At 39.1% G+C, this 17,738-nt stretch overlaps 1 protein-coding gene across 1 annotated transcript in view; it reads left to right on the plus strand.

Annotated features, from left to right (window-relative positions):
* The window catches only part of ACSS3 (acyl-CoA synthetase short chain family member 3), an 80,030-nt gene that overhangs the window by 4,876 nt on the left and 57,416 nt on the right, over positions 1-17,738 (plus strand). Inside the window, 4 exon segments of the mRNA XM_010708515.3 lie at positions 3,067-3,211; positions 11,126-11,314; positions 17,399-17,422; positions 17,424-17,534. Coding sequence (XP_010706817.1) covers positions 3,067-3,211; positions 11,126-11,314; positions 17,399-17,422; positions 17,424-17,534 — 469 coding nt within the window.

Here is a 17,738-nt window from a genome sequence, read left to right on the forward strand (position 1 = left end):
AAAAAAAAAAAAAAAGAAATTGCTGTGAAATGAACAGTTGCATTGTTACAGCCAACATGTAAATCCTGCTGTGGTGTTGGCAGTACCATTTTACTGCAGAAAGGGGCAGCAGGTGAGCTCTCAAAGAGCCTGCAGCCAGTCTCCTTTGTGCGTTAGACTCGTTACTGTTTGCTCTTTTTATTTCTGTTTTACTCTTTCTGGGCTCCATTTGCTAAATGTTATTCACTTCTCAGCACTAGGAATGTAGTTTAAAGGAATGATTTCTGATTGGGAATTCAGTTTGCATGCTGTGTTGAAAGAAATGTCTGGTTAGCAACAAGATTAGCATTTTACAGCCTTACTTGTTATGGCAAAATTCACTTGCAGCTCTTATACCCATCCTGCAGATTCATCCCATATCTTTCTGCAGTCTATTGGAATATTGCATTTTCAGTTCTAGAATTCTTTTTCAAATCAGTGCCCTTATTTTCAGGACGGTGTCCTGTTTTTATGCTGACGTTGCTTTCCTGCTAGAGCTCATTCAAAAAAATTGATGTGGTTGGACTTGGTGATCTTTAAGGTCTTTACCAACCAGAACAATTCTGCATTCTTCAGAGATGTTCATCTCTTGGGAGTCACTGAATGAACAGAAGTTTGCAGCAGCACAGCGCAGCTTTTCAAGGCCAGGCAGTTTATTTGCCTACAAAATGGGGTGCTCCAACACGCCCCTTTGTGACCAGCAGAGAAGCAGAAGAGCTGTGGCTGTGGCCATAGCAGGTCAGCTGCACACTGCTGCCTTCTGGGCCCATGGCAGCTCGTGTTCCTCCTTCCCTCTGCAGAGCTCGCATCACACCATCTGAATGCCGTGGGGTTGCTTTTAACCCTCAGTCTCGCATTTTTCACAGTCATTATAAAACATGGCAGTGTTGAACTTGTCATGTATCTTTCTGAGAGTCCGAGCTCTTCTACCTCCTCATGTTTTCACCATTCTTAAGTAGTTATGCATGACAACCCAGATGTTGTGCTCTCATTCCATTAGAATGATGGAATCACCAGGGCTGGAAAAGACCTCCAAGATAATCCAGTCTATCCATCCATCTACCACCAATATTTCTCCACTAAACTACTTCCCTTACAGCAACATCTAAATGTTTCTTAAACAGAATTGTTCCTATCATCCTACAGTGATTTGATATAAAAATCCATGGATGACCTCAATCCTACACTACTATTATGACAGTTATACAGAGTTCCTCTGTGTTACCTGAAGCAACTGACAGTCTTTTATTATCCATCAGTTCTTCTTTTGTGGGGAGGGCTTTATGGTACAGCATGTTTGTCTTAGTTTCAGTGGAACAGAATGGTTTTCTTCAGAAAGTCTGGTATGATGCTGTGTTTTGGTTCTAGGAGAAAAACAAATAACACACTGATGTTTATAGCTGCTGCTAAGCAGTGCTGTACAAAGCCAAGGCCATTTGCAGTGAGGGCCCCAAGGAGTTGGGAGGGAACAGAATTAGCACAGCTGGCTTAAACTGACCAAAGGGATATTCCATACCATGTGGCATCATGTGGAAGGAGTTTTGAAGGGAGTGGGAGTTCATCTGACTTCCTTCCACTGCTCGAGGGGCTAGGAGGGCTTTGGTCAGGGAAAGGTGAACATTTGCTTGTGCATCACTTGTTATATACATTCCTATATATATATATATATATATATATATATATATATATGTATGTATGTATAGAGTCATAAGTATTTTCCTTTTCTCTATCTTAGTAAATAGTTTTATCTCAACCCATGAGTTCTACTTTGCTTTTCTTAACCTCATGCTCTCCCCCATCCCACTGGGGAGGAAGGAGTGAGCAAATGACCACGTGGTGCTCAGCCACCTGCCAGGTTAAACCACAACAGTGTTTTTGTTTCTTTCTTGCTCCTCCACTTCTCCTTATCAATGGCATTATAAACAAGTCACAGTAGAAGATTGCTATGTCCTGACATCCTAATTGGTCTGACCTTAATAATGGCCATTCTTTGACAGTAGGGACTAATCTGCGCATATGGATATATGAATAGTACATCAAATATCCTACCTTGGAGCAGTGCTGTACTATATGGGAAGGAAAGTAGGAAATGCTCTCTTTTAATTAGTAGCGGGTTATTTTAGGCCATCTGTTTTTATTTTTTACATTACAATAAGACATTATGACAGTGAGCATCCCCATAGCATTTTTGAAAACTTGGCTGTATTTTTTTCTGTTGCTCTTCTTTTTACTGTAGATAGATTGAAAAACACAAAGGAGAGCATCATTTTGAGTAACTTCAGTTCTTCTGTGTCTTCTTTGCTAATAGTCATTGTAGCATATGGTGCCTTCTGTGTTTTCTTGAGGATTGTGGCATACTTGAATTTTCTTTGTAAAATTGCAATAAAAGTACATCCTGAGTTGTGCTGGTTAACTTTTTTTTTTTTTAATTTAGAAGAGATTTTTTTCTAAATGTCTGGCTGTTGAAGAGACCGTGACTCACAGTACTTTACAGAGGCTTTTAAGTCACTGATGTAGACCATGGTAATGTCAAGTGCATTTATCAATTTGTCAAGAATATCAGACAAATTTATAAGCTTTTATGATTGTTGGGGTCAGTTTCACTTGGATACAGATGTGTGCGTGCTTAACTGTTACTGCCAACGTGTGAATTAGAACATTTTGTGTCTTGAGCCAGTTCTTTGTAAAAAAGATACACATGCATGCCAGTACAAAGTAGTGTAATAAGATACGTTCATAATGTCAAACTGTTTTATGTGAATGTATGTCTTGTTCCCTGAAGTCTTAGCTATAAAATCAAAATGATTGATGCAAGGGGAGTTAAATCAAGATCAAGTTTAGCAGATTCTCAGTTAAGGTGGAAATACTTCACTTTTTTTTACTGATTTCAATAATGGGCTTATTTATCTTTTTCAGTAAATTGAGTGATTCTGGAATAAAAAAAGGACTTCCTGAGCTGAGTGTAAAGTTTTGATCTCTAATTCAAGAATCAACCCTGTCTCAGTTCTGCGAAGGTTGCCTGCTATCTTCTCCCAACTTCTTTTTTAGGTTTGTCGGCGGAGAACTGAATATCTGTTACAATGCTGTTGATCGTCACGTTGAGAATGGACGAGGAGACCACATTGCCATTATTTATGACAGTCCTGTAACAAATACCAAAGAGAAAATAACTTATAAGGAGCTCCTTGAACAGGTGCGTTTGAGAATAACCTTGTTACTGGAAATAGGCTGGAAATATTGCACAGCAGGTGGATATTAGGGAGGTAAAAATGGTCTATCTTTCTAGTTTATTCCTTTTGCTGTGCTTGGTATTGATTTGTAAGCTTCACTGCTTGCATTAAATAATAGTGTATCTGAGAGGTTTTGATCTTCCTCTATTTCTTTCTTCCTGCAGTTAAATATTTTTTGTTCTGGTTGGTTACATTCTGAACTTTTCTCTCTTGAATTTCTTTTTTTTTCTTTTTTTTTTTTCCTAACAGTTCTTATTTTCTGTGCATGAAAGAATGCAAAATATTTGTCAAGCCGCCTGACAGTGAGTTTCTATGATGAACAAAAATGCCACTATGGCAGAGATGAAGGTACATACCTTGACTATGGCTGTACATGACTGAGTGTAAAAACAAATCCAACGTTAGCAGGAAGCAGCTCTAAGGAGAGCTGCACTGCATGCCTGCTTGAGGCTGCAGTAGGAGTGCTGATGGCCCATGCTGGTTCTCTGAATGGAAGGTCTTAGGGAGCTGACCCAGCTTACCTTTAGCTTACTCTGACCTAGAATAGTGGGATAACCATCTGATTCTATCCAGAAAAGTGTAATCAGACATATGTGCAGAATTTGGAATTCTGTAGCTTGTTCTCGTTAATTAAAAGGGAGTGTTATCATGACAGCCAGGATTTAAGATTAATAACTTTTCTCACAGCTTTCTGGTCCGTTCTTGTGGAACTTAGCTTGGTTCATCTGGTCATTGCTGGATACCAGAAAACAAACATACCCACAAAGAAGTTGGCTGAAAACTGCAGATATATTTGCTCGTGTGTTTTGTGTTGTAGATTATGTAGAGACTACAAGAGATTTTGGGAAGAGGCACACCAAGCCACTGAGGGTGTGGCTTACCTTGTTTGGCTCACATGCCTCCATCATCACTTGGTGCTGTGTTTTCACTCTGCTCAGCACAAACTAGATGTACCGTATGCTAGAGTTGAAATAGACTTTCAGTGCTTTGTGTGTTTCATTACAGATCGGTGTAAGTGTAGACCACACATATGAGCAGAGTAGTACCCTGGAAAGAAGCTTTATGCTTTCTGTCTTGAATTTCCTTCTCAATTTAAAATAGGCTGACAGTGTAAATCTGTGTGCAAACTGTAGTCTGAACTGTACCCATGCAATGAATGTTTAGTAGTCTGTCTAGCCATTACACTGATATTTCAGTGAGAATATCTTATCAGATAGGCTGCCTGTTCAGAATGTCCATACAAGAGACATTTGAAGCAGTGGAATTCTTTCTGGCTTTTGCTAAAAAAAGAGGATTTCATAGGTGGATTCGCTAGAAGATATGCGGAGTAGCTGTGAGTCACAGGGTTGGAAGATGCAGAACTTTGTAGCAAGTTGGACAATATGTCCAAGGATCAAACACATGATAAGGATGAAAAAAGAAAATGGGTGCTTGGTTGGAGATAATGGAGCCTCTTAGAGAGGGTAGGATGGCTTGAGCTATGTGCTCAGGATGCCTGTTGTTTTCACATTATCCTTTTTAATCATTGCACAACAGTTCAGATGTAAGAGCTACAGTGATGTTGCAATTAAAGTCAAGCATCACTAAATTATAAGAAATTGAGAGGAATTTTCGAAGCTTGTGGTTGTCTGACCTGTGGAAAAGTTTGTGCTTTGTTTTTTTTAAGGCAGAGCTACAACATAAGAATCATAGGGCAATTTCAGCAGTTTTTTGTTGTTGTGAATGACAAGATCTATTGATACACTGTACTGCTACACTTGGAATGCCTTGGCACTGTCACAGTTTGTTAAAATGAAACTTTATTTTGTGCATACAATCATATTGTATTAATTATATGCTGTTACAGATGGAATGCTGCAAATGCAGAGAGTAGGGCTTTGGAAAATTGGAAATGTGATGGTCTCTGAGAGTGTAGCAATTTGACTTATTTCCTATACTGGTGTTTGTTAGAGGACTTTAAATGAGGATTATAGTGTTGAACCACTGCAATGGGGATGAAAGTTTCAGCTTTGTGTGTGCCTTGGGATATTCTCGAATTCCAGTAGTGAGATGCCTGGAAAAGATAATGGAGGCATGAATTCTTTTAGAAATGCTGCTGAATCACTGTAGTGTTAGTTTACCCAGGAGAAATAGGGAGCAATGGATTCTGTTCATTTAAAAGTAAACTTTCTGATTGTGTTGGAAAATGCCATTTTCAGGTTAAGGCATAGGTTGTTATGTGTGTGGAAACAAACCTTTCTGTTTACACGACTGAGGCCTCCCTTGCAGAAAAACATCTCAAGAATTTGAGTACCACATTAGCAGGTGTTGACACTTGACAGATACTATACACAAAACCAGTATGATTTCTCTTTGTCATTCTTTTCAGTAACAATGCACAGTTAGCGTGCTGAATTTGGTTCTATAATAAATAATTCCTGAGTGCAGCAACCTGACAGGATTACTGAAAACCAACCCTCCCTCCCCTTCCAGGCTGAGTCCCTCTCAGCACTGAATGTTACAGAAACATGGATGAGAGAAGGGTTTCAGGGTTATCGACGTTGGGTTAGAATGTAATTTATTCTGTAGGATGGATTTTTTTTTCTATAATTACCCACTCTAAAAGCATCTCCTTCTGAAATCGCTGTATTAGCCATTTTCAGGTTGTAGCTGTGTCTGTCTTGCTTTGCATCTCCTCTGTATATGACTGAAGTATCACCCAGATTGCTTTGCTTCCAGCAGTCTTTCTCATTCTCCATGCTTTACTCCACGTTCTTTCTTTGCCTTCTCCCTACAGAAGTGACCAATTCCTTTCATTTCAAGACATTCATTCTCAGAAGTACTTAAAGATCAAAACTGGAATATAGAAAATCCTACTGAAACTGACAGTCTAACTTTTTATCCTGATGGTTAAAACAAAATTATTTTGACAGTATTATGTATTAGTCTTTTTGTTTAATGCTGTTTTTCATTTTCTTACTCGAATTTCAAATGTCATTCTTCAGTGGATGTCCTGGGAAGGTGACTCTTCAGAAATAGCAATATTAGTATTCTGTAAGGGATGAGATTAATCAGACATTTAGAAAGAGTGGTGTCTTGGGTTTTTTGCATTCCACACAAAAGGCTTCCAAATCATCTTCGAAGTCTGAAAAAGTAGCAGGAACTTGATCTTCCTTGACTTAAGATAGCTATACAGGATCATGTCAACATCGGTGATGCCTGCAGTAGTGAATAATTTGGTGCAGTACTGGCACATGAATGTAGCAAAGCCATGCTGAATTGATTGCTGAGGCTCCTGACATTTCCTCTATACGTGGTTTGCTGGCTTTACTTTAGAATAGGTTTAGTTTGAACCAAATGTCCCATGACTGACTTCAAAGCAGTCTGAATCTATCTGTTCCACAAATCTTTCCATCCTTGACTTGTAGATGTCTTTAGAAAGCTCTGTGCTTTCCTTTCATCTGTCTCACTGCTGCTTGATTGCTCTCTCACTCTGTGGATATTGGCCAAATAATGACATGTAAGGGAACTCATGTGCTGTAGGAGTTTTACAGAGCACTACTGTGTCCCTCAGTATTCCTTCTGAGGAAAATGTTAGTCTAGAACTCCTCTCTTGTGTAGGGTGGATGCTGCGGCATTGCTTCTGATCAAACACAAAATCCATGCTGAGTTGGTAAGCGTTACAGAATCTCCATCTCCTCTTCTTTCTCCTCCATTCTAGGAGGCATGTGTTCCACAGCCAGTCTCCCAGACAGGAAAGGAAAATGGACAATATCTGCGCTCGTCCCAAAAACTTTCCCTTGATCCAAAGAACATGGTGATATATGAATGAAAGAGAAATTACTTCAATTTACTGTAATCCCAGCAGCTCTTTGCCTGCATTAGAAAGAAATCGAAGTCATCCCGACTTACATTTTTTTTCTTGTTAGTTGTGGACCAATGTACGAGTACCAATACAGCTACTAGACAAGTCCCTGCTGTACAACATTTGAGGAGAGAAAAACACTGAGGGAGAGGCTTTTGTGCAGAAACCTGGGAGAGTTGTGTTATCATAGAATCATAGAATGGCCTAGGTTGAAAAAGACCACAATGATCATCTACTTTCAACCCCCTCCCACTATGTACAAGGTCGCCGGCCACCAGACCAGGCTGCCCAGAGCCACATCCAGCCTGCCCTTGAATGCCTCCAGGATTGGGGCATCCACAACCTCTCTGGGCAAGCTGTTCCAGTACTTGAGTGAAAAACTTCCTCCTAATATCTAGCCTAAATCTTCCTGTCTCAGTTTTAAACCATTCCCCCTTGTTCTATCACTATCCACTCTTGTAAACAGTCATTCCCTCCTCCTGTTTATATGCTCCCTTCAAGTACTGGAAAGCCACATTGAGGTCTCCCTGGAGCCTTCTCATCTCCAAGCTAAACAAGCCCAGTTCCCTCAACCTTTCCTCACAGGAGAGGTGCTCCAACCCTCTGATCATCTCAGTGGCCCTCCTATGGACCTGTTCCATGTCTTCCATGTCTTTCCTGTACTGTGCGCCCCAGGCCCGGATGCAGTACTCCAGATGGGGCCTCACAAGAGCTGAGTAGAGGGGGACAATCACTTCCCTCTCCCTGCTGGCTGCCCCTTTTTTAATGTAGCCCAGGATATAGATGGACTTTTGGGCTGCAAGCGCACGCTGCTGACTCATGTCCAGCTTCTCACCCACCATTATCAAGGCATGTGCAGCCACCAGGACTGTACTGGCATGCAGGCAGAGCAGGATTGAGGCAGGTGATCTTAGTTGGAGATTGTTGCCTCTCAGAACTTCTCTCACAGCTCACAGCCTGTGAGGAATCGTTTCTCAAGACATTACAGCTCTCACGGTCAATCTAGAGCCTTACGCTGCCTTTCACAGCACTGAGACCAGCGTTTTAATTCAACCAGAAGCTTTCTAAACATATTCCCATGCTGAATACATGTGTAGAAAAGGAATATACTTAAGTCAGGTAGATATCTGGACCACTGAATTTGCAGTTCTCCCTGCCTGCTATGGCAGAGAGTGGACTAAGTGGATGTTCCTACATGTCATCTTCTGACAATATGGGATTTGTGTGTTACAGATGTGTGCAGTACTGTGGGCATGAGACAGGTGGGCTGTCTCATGAGCCTGTTGATCCTGGAACTAAGGATGTAGACAGTTTCATGAGCAGTGGGGTTGGTGGAGTGCTCCTCCCTTCCCTGAACATCTGTTCAAGATCTTTGTGATTCAAGATCTCTGCACACGCACTGAAACTTCACTATCCCACATGTTCAAGAACATGGTCTTAATCTGCTTTTAAGGAGTGCTGCATTGCTTGTCAGTTCTTCCCTACTTGGCTGGGAGCTTGACATTACCAACAGGATGGTGCCTTGGCTTGAAAGACTTGCAGCACTGAGTACAGGAGAGATTGATGATTGAAAGGAGTAATAGAAGTCTGAGGAACTTCATCAACATGTGGGGCAACAGCAAGGATGACTTTTTTGGTAACCTTGGGAGAGCAAGAGATTGGAGAACCTAAGAGGAGGGGACGGCTTGCTGTCTTTGTTTTAGAGGCATGCATATGTGACATGGCTCTTTTGACAGCAAAAGATGCATTTTGGGATGTTTCAAAAGCTCTAAGTATTTGAAGAATCTTTTTGTGTTTAGCCTATGATGAGGCTCTGCTGAGACCCAGGCATTGTGCAAACCAGTAAGGTTTGGAATTTCTCTTTTAACCATTTGAAGTGAAATTTTGATTTTAGTATCTTCTAAACAGAATTCTTCTGATGTGGACCAAAACTGTGTTTTGAACCACTGGGAACAGCCAGCTGGTTTGCTTCAGAATGGCACAATGTCTCAAAACCTGAACTGCTAATACAGATATTATTTGTTTGGTGGCTGGGTGAAAATAAAACATGCTCACTAGGGCTTGCGTTTGATGTAAGTGTAATTTATGTCCAGATCTTCAAATCTGAAAGTCTGCTTCAGTCTTCTCTTATATCACTAGTCAAAAGCGATTTTATTACTGAAGTGTCAAATATATTAAGACAATAGAGCAATCTGAAATTTGAAGCAAAGTAGAGAAACAGCATGCTGGTAGGGAAATAACAAGTGTAAAATCATGAGTGATGAAGTAGGCTTTCTTTATGTAAGCCATAAATGACAACATACTGTAACAAACTGGGAAGTTTCATGGCTTTTAACAGTTTTATGAAATATTCATACTGCCACTTTTTTTTCTGTTTTAGAATGATTGCTTGAATGTTTCGGGGTTTCCACATCAATCCTGAGGGCAATGTAAACATGTTTTATGACGTTCCACAATCTTCCAAGAAGTTGCAGATGGAGGCAGTGTTTTATGAGGGTTGCTCTGAAAGTATTGCCTCATATTTTATTATTTTGGCCTGCGATGTCAGAGGTGGATGTTGGTGCAGTAAAGGTTGAACCTTCCAGCTTTGTCTAGAAATGACTAAATGTCAGTGGTGTGGCTATAAATTCTGGCTGTGTGCATGTCTAAGCCTTGCTGATTTGTTTTAGTGTATTGACAGGTATTGATACATCTAGAATTAAAGATATTTATTCTGACAATGAGCTGTATTTAACATGAGAGGGCTATTATGAATGAACTGCATACATTTGTGTGTGTTTGCAACTTGGTGTTCTGATGACTTTGCCTTACACGCATATTCTGTCTTGTGGCTGAAAATAACAGCAGGGATTTATATGGTGTTTATAAAAAAAAGGGGGGCTGCTGATGTGAATATGCATATTTGGGTCTGCTCTGTTTCTGTTTTCTTAAATCCTCAGACAGAGGTGTAGAAATTTGCAGAGTCTGATTGTAGCAGACTCTGAGCAGTGTATTTAATGTAAGCACAGCTCAGATGCATCTGGAGCTCTTGGATATTCCTATCTCAGGCTACAGAGATGTGTGATTCTACTGAACAGAGAAGCAATGAGGTAATGCTGCACCCCTCTTCAGTGCAGATATAGTTGTGCTACATTTTCCTCAATGTGACTCTAAAAGAAAGCACTTAATGCTTACAAATCACTGAAAGTAAGAGTGATACTAGTATTTAAAATGTTAAACTGCATTAAAATAGCTCTTTAAATAGAGAAAATGCAAATTTGGAGAATAATATAAATGAAAGTAAAATGTTTTAAGGCAAATCTGCTCTCCTGAATTGTACATCCTTCAAAAAGAAAAACCTTCCTTCCTCTTTTACTTAGGCAAGATTGGCCTAGGCTGTTCCCATTGCTTATGTTATTTGCTGTGTCACTGAAAACATGTTGCTTGAGATGCTTGGAAGTGGGTATTTTTCATTCTACAGGGAATATCCCCTTGCTGCTCTCAGGAGTCTGTGTTACCCTTCTTTTCTTCCCAGTCTGGTAGTACAGAATGGTAACAGCCTTCCACAAGGCTGAACTTCATTTAAAACCTTACCTGTGTAGTACAATGAATACAGAAAGAATAATGCATTATAGGTCAGGTGTGAGATGTTCATATATGAGTAGATTCACATTGCACTGATAGTGAAACAAATTAGAATCTCATAATTTCTAATATTTACTGTGGTATTTTGTAGTGAATGGCAGCTTACTAAGAAAAAAAGTGTTACTATTGAGCGAGAGTTCCCCTGTCAGACAGACCAACTGCTTTTCTCTGAATTTAGACTTACAAATGTGTTTTGATACCCCAAGAACTTCCCAGACAATTTAAGTTATTAGTCTCATTGCTGGTATTAAACTATTGTAAACAAAACTCCTGTTCCTGTTGCTTCTAGTTGGACTGAGGGTTGCATTGTTCATCAACTTTCTGTGTCTTACTTGCTTATCTCCTTAATGTACTGAGTCTGTTGATTGTGGGAAAAGCTTTTAATGTTGTGAATGTTTTGTCAGTACAGGTGTCCAAGTTAGCTGATGTCATGGTCAGACATGGTGTGAAGAAAGGAGACCGAGTGGTCATCTATATGCCCATGATTCCACAGACAGTGTGCTGCATGCTGGCATGTGCAAGAATAGGAGCCATCCATAGCCTGATTTTTGGTGGATTTGCATCAAAAGAGCTCTCTGTTCGCATTGATCATGCAAAGGTAATACATACTTGGAACAACAAATGGCACTGCATTAGTTATTCTTGTAAACCAATGTCAAAAACTCTTTTTTTTCCAGAAAGGGAAATTATTTTGTGTGACACAACAGCTTCAATTTGTCTACAATACCTAACATTGAAATGTATACACAGTACTGCTTTTGTGCGGTGATATTTTTATTACAGCAGACACGAAGTACAGTTTTTGACTGTTTAACATACTGTTCTCTGCTTAGAAAATAGCAGTCCATCAGTCTCTGCAAAACATCACCTTAAATTTGGCTTCTTACTCAGCATTTTTCTCAAGTGTGTGAAAATCATCATCACACCAACTCTCAGTAACTTCATTGGTTTACTTCATGTTTATACATGTTACATAATAATTTTTTCAGCTATATGTCTACTTCATCTAACCTGTACATGAATTAAGACAGCCAGTGAGCTAATGGTCATAAGTGGCTCTGTACAAAACACAGATAACAGAGGCAAATGCGTCAAAGGCTTCCAAGTTAGGCACAGGTTAAGCATGTTTCTGAAGCATTATGTAAGTCTTTTGAAGTGTAAATATACATAATAATTTAATAACCTGCTTAGTAGTTTTTATTGGCATATTAGTAGCTTGTATATGCATGAGTTTCATGCCAACTAACAACGTTTGTATTGGAAATTTCTGTTCTTGTTTTCTACCACTGAACAAGACAAAACTTTTTGTCATCTTTATTGGGGTCACTTGGGTCACTCAGCCCCTCTGCAACAGCCATTCTCTATGATTTCCATTGGCTAGGCTTAGAAGCTGAACACATTCTGCAGGATTTGTGGAACTTGTATGTAGAATTTTGTGCACAGAAGTGTTCCTCAGATCCCCAAGGTTCAAATTTTATGAATGTCTGTAAAACAAAAACAGTACTTTAAATGCATCTCCCTTCCCTCCTCCCCCATTTGTGTTTTAACAAAACAAGTTAATGAAATAACTGAAGTACTTTGTTCGAACTGTGAAAAACAGCTGGAAGGAAAGTAATGACAGCTCAGATTTTCTTTCTTCCCACTCCCTGACTTCTTCAACAAGATCTAAAATTAATCTTAACACAGAAGTTTTTGATTAGGAAAAAACAATGTAGAAGAAAAAGCTTTTAAGATTGAGGTTGTTATAATGTGAATCATTTAGCATGTTTACTTTTAGACTACTTTACAAGCACTATTTACATTATTTACTCAAGGTCATTTAGCAAGTCTCTTTAATGGTTAGCAAGAGAATCACTACCTGCAGGCCCTGGAATAGATCTTAATTTATGTTATGTTGCTTTTTTTTTTTTCTCTTTATAAAAGACAGATCTAAATACTTCGGATTGTTTTTGATCCATATGATGTATAATGAAAGTGTAAGTAAAGAGAACAGGCACATGCTCAATCTAAATATTAAGGCTTCCCCAGTTTTGCAACACTACTGAGATTATCTTGAAAGTACGAATCTAAGTGACTGTAACAGGTAGTGTTCTTCTGAACTCAGAAGTTAATTTAAGCATTCTCAGCCTCCCCCAACCTTTCTATTATTCCATTTTCTGTGAACTGGGTGCTGCAATACAGGACCTAATTTTGATAACATTAACTTGAAAGGAGGACTTGGAATAGAAATTTGGCTGCAAGGGGCATTTTTGGAAGCAAGGGCAAACTTCAAGTTTTATCAGAAGAACTAAATAACAGACACTTGCTAGTGACTATGAAAAGTTACATACATTTACCAGCTTGCCCTAATTTATCTTGAATTTTAAATAGGTTTGCGAATGCCACAAAGTTCTGCAGCTGATAATTTCTACTCTTGTCAGGTAGTGGCAGTGTTATAGATATTCTGTGGTGAATTGTGATGAAGTGATACGGAGTGTGAGAAGAGGCATTTCTTGTCATCTTGCCTTTCATCTGAATTTGAGAGTGTATAGTTTGCAGTACCAAGATAATAGGTACTTTTTCAGAACATTAACTATGTTTTGAGAAATCAACATGACACTAAGGGCTTTATCTTAGTAAACTAGGAAAGCTGAGAAAATGCTTTAAGAATAGTACACTTCTCTTCCTGTTTAATAAGGTAGCTGCTATGTGTTCGACAACCACATTTTTTATAGTAATTGTGGAGGGCTTTTTAGATTTTAAGTACAAGTCCTCCAAAATAAATATGTGTAATGGAGTTCTGCAGATATGATTTTTGAAAGCTCTTGAGGTCTAAGCAGTGTTACGATTTGCAAGTGAGCAACAGCTCTTGAAAATAAAAATGTGAGATTGACTTAGGTTATTCAAAATTAGGTTATTCAAAAAATGTTGTTTTCCACTGAGGTCAGAAATACTGTATTTCTCACTTACAGTTGAGACATGTAGGGATATTAATAAGGCATCCTTGTAAAAATGAGTAAATATTTTGTAGTAGTTTATTCTGAATAAGATACAGTTCCTGTACACAGATATGGCTACGCATGGTTACCTCTATGTCTTGTCGTAATATGATGCATACAGCACAATCAGGTGATCAGAAGCAGACAGCAGAAGAGCAGATCTGCCTGACTAACCTGGCCTCCTTCTATAACAAGATGACCTGCTTAGTCATCTTGGATGAGGGAAAGGCTGTGGGTGTTGTTTACCTCAATTTTAGGAAATAATTTTACCCTGTTTCTCACAGTATTCTTCCAGGAGAAACTGACTGCTCATAGCTTCAATAGCTGTACAAAGAACTGGTTGGATGGCTGGGCTTAAAGTCATAGTGAATGGAGTTCTGTCCAGCTGAAAACCAGCTGGACATTTCTCAAGATTCAGTATTTTAAGATTTTAATCAATGTGGATGAGGGAAATGAGGGCACCCTCACTAAATCTACAGACAATATGAAGTTAGGCGGTCTGTTGGTTTGCATGAGAGTGTGAAGACTTTGGAGAGAGATCTGGATAGGCTGGACTTGTCTTTGGAAAGGGATCTAGATATTCTGTATTGATGATCTGAGTCCAGTCACATGACATTCAGCCAGGCAAAATGCTGGGTCCTAAACTTGGGTCATAACAACCCCGTGCTGCAGTACAGGCTTGGAGTAGAGTGACTGGAAAGTTGTGCAGCAGGCAGTGTGCCCAAGTGGCCAAGAAGGCTGACAGCATCCTGGCTTGCAACAGAAATAGTATGACCAGCAGGACTGGGGTAGTACTCTGTGTTGTGAGACAACACCTTGAGTGCTGAATTCAGGTTTGGGCTCTTTGCTGCAAGAAGGATGTTGCTTAGGTGTGTGCAGAGATTAACACAGCTGGTGAAAGGAGTGACTCAGTGAACTGAGGCTTTTTAGTCAGGAAAAGGCTAATGGGACACCCCATTGCTCACTGTAGCTGCCTGAAAGGAGGTTGCGGCAAAGTGGGTGGGTGACAGTCATGTTTCATCGGGTGACAAGTGATAGAATGTGAGGCAGTGGCTTGAAGTTGCTAAAGGGAAGTTTTTAGACTGAATATTAAAAAGAATTTCTTCATTGAAAGTTTGGTTAAGCATGGGAGCAGGCTGGCCGGGGAAGTGGTAGAGCCTCCATCCCTGGAAGTATTCAGGAGTGATGTGTGAGTGCTAATGGTCATGGTTTAATGATGAAATTTGGTAGGTCAGGTTGATGGTTGGACTGGATGATCTTCAAGGTCTTTTTCAGCATAGACAGCTCTTTGATTAGACAGCAAGCTCAGCTGCTATTATGTAAGGTACGTAATTGCTTCATAATGTTTGCAGTTCTGTCTTGCGTTGTCTTGAAGCACTTTTTATTTTTGTAATATGTGTTAGAAGTACACTGTAAGTTAGAAGGCAGTATCTTGTTTGTGTGTTTGTTTTTTTTTTTTTATTAACTACTAATACATTACAATTCAGGTCCCTGTGTAGAGCAGTGTCCAGTGTCTGACAGAAATAAATGTGCATGTCCATCTGACATTGGTTGTGTAGCAATACAGATCAGTATCAGCAGGTGCAGAGTGTGTACAATGGTTGCATGAGCACTGAATTTCTCTAAAATGTGTGTCACTTTTTTAAGGAGGAAGGGGGTGCAACAAAAGCATAGAAAGGTTGAGTTTATTGTAAGATGTGTGTGTCCGGGGTGAGAAGAGGAAAGAGCGTCATGTGTTGGACAGCTGAGTGCTTGAGTGCTGGCTCTCTGTAAGCCTCTTCATGACAGTACTGACATTTTGTGCCCAAAGCTTGTCTGTTTTCAGCTTAGGCTTTTTACAGTGACCAATAAAAAGTTGACTCAATAAAAAGTATTCGTTGTTTCTTCTAAACCTTGCCTTGCACCTACTAGAGTCGGTAGAAGGGGGCCTCTATGGGAGAACAATATTGTTTGTCTGATACTATTGGTACTATTGGGCCTTGCTTTATCTCATTTCAACTTCCTTTTTTCCTACAGTTCACTATTCTTTCTCCACCAAACTTTCTTGTTTTTCCTTCACAGCAGTTTTATTTCTATTTAATCTATCATACAGGACTATGTAGAGCCATGGAAGAGATGGGAAATGAATGTATAAAGGCAATATAGGAGCAGATGTGCAGAGGAAATACCATCAGTAGGCAGAGAGGTAAAACTTTAGAAAAAAATTTTTAGAAAATAACCAGTGATGAGCCTTTGATTTGCACGGAGTGATCTGTGATGCTTTCAAGCAGTAACCCTCATGTGAGGAAAACATCACGTTAGAAAACTTGGAAGTCTACAAAAACCTCACTGCAGGTGATGTAGTTGATGAGCAAAGGGGACACTATTTATAAATGGCTGTAAACCTGCATTGACTAAAGTCTTTCATTGTAACAATTGAATAAAACTGTGTTAATAAATTTTATTAATTACAGTCTAGATTCAGAGTAGCTTCTAGTTGAATTTTCAGTTTAACTGCATTGTATTAAATTTTCTTTAATCAAAATCACCACGTTCCAAAAGGGAAAGATTACAAATGCTGAAATGTTAAAGCTCATCTGAAATCTTTGTTTTGAGTACAAGCTAATTAGAAAACTTTCTTGAATGACAGATTTGAACAGGAAACATTTTATCACTGCACAATCAAACAATTTAATCTGTACTTTTCATGCAAAGCTTAATGCAGCCTTAACTGTGGCATTGTGGTTTGTGCCTACCTAATGAGATTTATGCTAATACATGCAATTACTAGGGTAGCTGGATCAAACTGCACAAGATGCACAAGATAAGTATGCTTCTAAAACTCTAAAAGTAAAGAGCTTGAAGTCTCGCACTTCCATGATTAAAATGTCTTCTAATACACAGTACCAGAGAAACTACCTTTTATTTCTTGAATACAAGAAGTAGAAGAACTGATCTTGGGATTTAAGCCAAATAGTTTGTATGCAGTGAGGTGAGGTTTTTTGACTTAGGAAATCTTACATAACAGGTGAGCCTGACTTAGTGAAAAAAATGTATCTTCTAAATCCACATTTTGAAATAGAAGTTTATCTAAAAATAACACCAGAACAACAGAAATCTTTTTTTCAGTGGATTTGCATTGTGGAAACCATTACTTGAAAGACTCTAGTTTAAATTTCCTCATGTGTCTTATGACTTTAGTTTATTCTCTTCTGGTATTTCTTGTTTCATTTTTTTCTTTACCTTTCTTTTTCTCCATTTTTCCCTCCCACATTATTTATTTAACTGCAGACTGAAAAAGTACCAGCAAAGAGCTGTAGCTAATTGGGTCCAGGTATATATGTAATTAGAAAACAGATTAACCAGGACAAATAACTTGACACTATGCTTTTTCTTTAGTGGAGGGCTACAGGGAGATGAGGCTTTCTCTCTGTTCAGTTATTTTTGTGCAACTTGCAAGAACTTAATACAATTGATTTATTTGTTAAATTTGGTTGAAAATGGTGAAGAATGTCACAGTTATTAATGTGCTGTGGAAACAAATATTAATAGTGGAGGCATGGACTGCAAGATCACGAACGCTTTGTTCTTTAGAAAATGGATCCAACCCCCTGCTACTAATTATGTAAAGGTAGATTTCATGCGATACATGTTGTTAGATTGCATTTATATTATAAAAATATATTGCAAATATGTATATGAACAATTTAACTTGTTTATTTTAGCCCAGACTTATCGTAACAGCAAGTTTTTGGAGTAGAACCAAAAAGGAAAGTGGAATACATATCACTCCTAGAAGGAGCACTGGCAATGGTACAGAACAAACCTGAGAAAGTTCTCATTTACAGGCGACCGAACTTGGTGAGTGTACTGTTGTAGTGCCTTAATGTTAGCTTTCAGATATGTATGTAGTTGTGAAAATGTTAAGTCATGGCTTGAAGCAGTGATTGAGCACCTGGTGGGAAGGCAGGGCCAACGCAGGGGATATCAGGTGCATGCAATGCACCTCAGTGACCAGAAGAGGTGGAGCCAGGAACCACTCCTTCCCACACCTCATGTAAGGAT

Source organism: Meleagris gallopavo, chromosome 1 (assembly GCF_000146605.3).
Source record: "Meleagris gallopavo isolate NT-WF06-2002-E0010 breed Aviagen turkey brand Nicholas breeding stock chromosome 1, Turkey_5.1, whole genome shotgun sequence".
NCBI classification, from domain to species: Eukaryota; Metazoa; Chordata; class Aves; order Galliformes; family Phasianidae; genus Meleagris; species Meleagris gallopavo.